At 37.0% G+C, this 1,447-nt stretch overlaps 1 protein-coding gene across 1 annotated transcript; it reads left to right on the top strand.

Moving 5' to 3' along the window:
* Positions 1-343: 343 nt before the first annotated feature.
* LOC113361268 (F-box protein At3g07870-like) lies at positions 344-1,201 on the top strand. Its single transcript, XM_026604564.1, has one exon. The coding sequence runs from the start codon at positions 344-346 to the stop codon at positions 1,199-1,201; it is 858 nt and encodes a 285-aa protein (XP_026460349.1).
* The last annotated feature ends 246 nt before the right edge of the window (positions 1,202-1,447 follow it).

Below are 1,447 nucleotides of genomic sequence, written 5' to 3'. Positions count from 1 at the left end.
TTGTGGACCAAGTAAATAAGTTTTCAAAGGCCTATGTATATATATAAAGAACGTTTTGCACAAAGGTTAGAGACTTAAAGAGTTTGTAAGACAGGGTTCGGAATTCGGTGCGAGCAGAAAAATGCTGCTGCATCATCTTCCTCATGAAATTTTTTTCATCATTTTTGTGGGTAAATACGGTTTTCAAGGTATGCAATTTTACCATGGAGAATTTGATGGAAAGAGTAACAAAAAACTCGATGAACAACTCTCTTACAATGCACTTAAACCGCTCGGTTTTCCTAATCTCCACTACCCTAATTATCTCATAGTTGGCTTCCATAGGGGTTTGGTTTGTTTTGTAATGAATTACGAACAACTCGGTAAGAAACTACTCTCTTACAATGATCCTATCTATGTTTGTAATCCTTTCACCCAAGAAACCGTCCGTCTTCCGCAATTAACTTTAATTAAGGCTGCAGCAAAGAATGATTTCTTGTTGATTGGATTTGGTTATCTTAATGCAACTAAAGAGTACAAGATTGTCAGAATTTTTTACTACGAAGACAGTAAATTTTGCAAAGGGCAAGTCCAGGTATACACTCTTGGTGACAAAAATGGATGGAGATACAAAGGTATAACTGATCACTTTCTGGGTAAATCAAACGGAGTACTTTGCAATGGAGCTCTTTATTGGATAGCCAACATGGGCACGGAGATCGTAGCTTTTGATTTAGCAGATGAGAAGTTCCGTTCCGTTCCTATGCCACCTTGTTTCCCTATAAAATATATTGATCCATGCTTTCCCACCCCGTTACAGGTGTTAGGAGGGTGTTTATCGATTGTCCTTTATAGATATTCACTTGGATGGAGTACTGATATATGGTCATTAAAACCATTGATGGATTCTAAAAAGGAAAATGATAAATTGCATTGGAGTAACGAATTTATCATTCAATTCAAAGACCTTCACCGGGCGTACTATTGTCCAATTTCCCTGACAGAAGAAAATAAAGTTCTAGCGTGGCATATGCAAATGTATTGCTCAACGCAAAACACCCTTTGTCATTATGACCCAAAAACTGCAACTTCGGAAGAATTTATGTATGATGATGCTGGGGGATTCCAAATATTTCAAGTAATTCCGTATATGAAGAGCGATGTTTCATTAACAGCACTAGTGCCTGACATGCCAGTATCTAACTGGAACAGCATGAATTAATTATCCACTATGTGTTAATCAAACTATAATTCAATAAACTTTTTTTTTACTATGTTTTTGGGTTAAGTGGCAAAACGCCCCAATTTGGACTACAACGTTGTGAAAATGCCCCAGACGTTAGTCAAAAGAATAAAATGCCCCAAAACGGAATCAAAATGTCCCAATTTGTTATGTTTTCCGTCTGACATGGTTAAGTGGTCAAAACAGTAAGCTATGGCCCCGCACGTGTAAATAAATGTCATTTAT

This window comes from Papaver somniferum, chromosome 1 (assembly GCF_003573695.1).
Source record: "Papaver somniferum cultivar HN1 chromosome 1, ASM357369v1, whole genome shotgun sequence".
Taxonomy (NCBI): Eukaryota; Viridiplantae; Streptophyta; class Magnoliopsida; order Ranunculales; family Papaveraceae; genus Papaver; species Papaver somniferum.
Note: the sequence above shows the minus strand (reverse complement) of the source record. Positions and strands in the feature narration are given on the sequence as shown.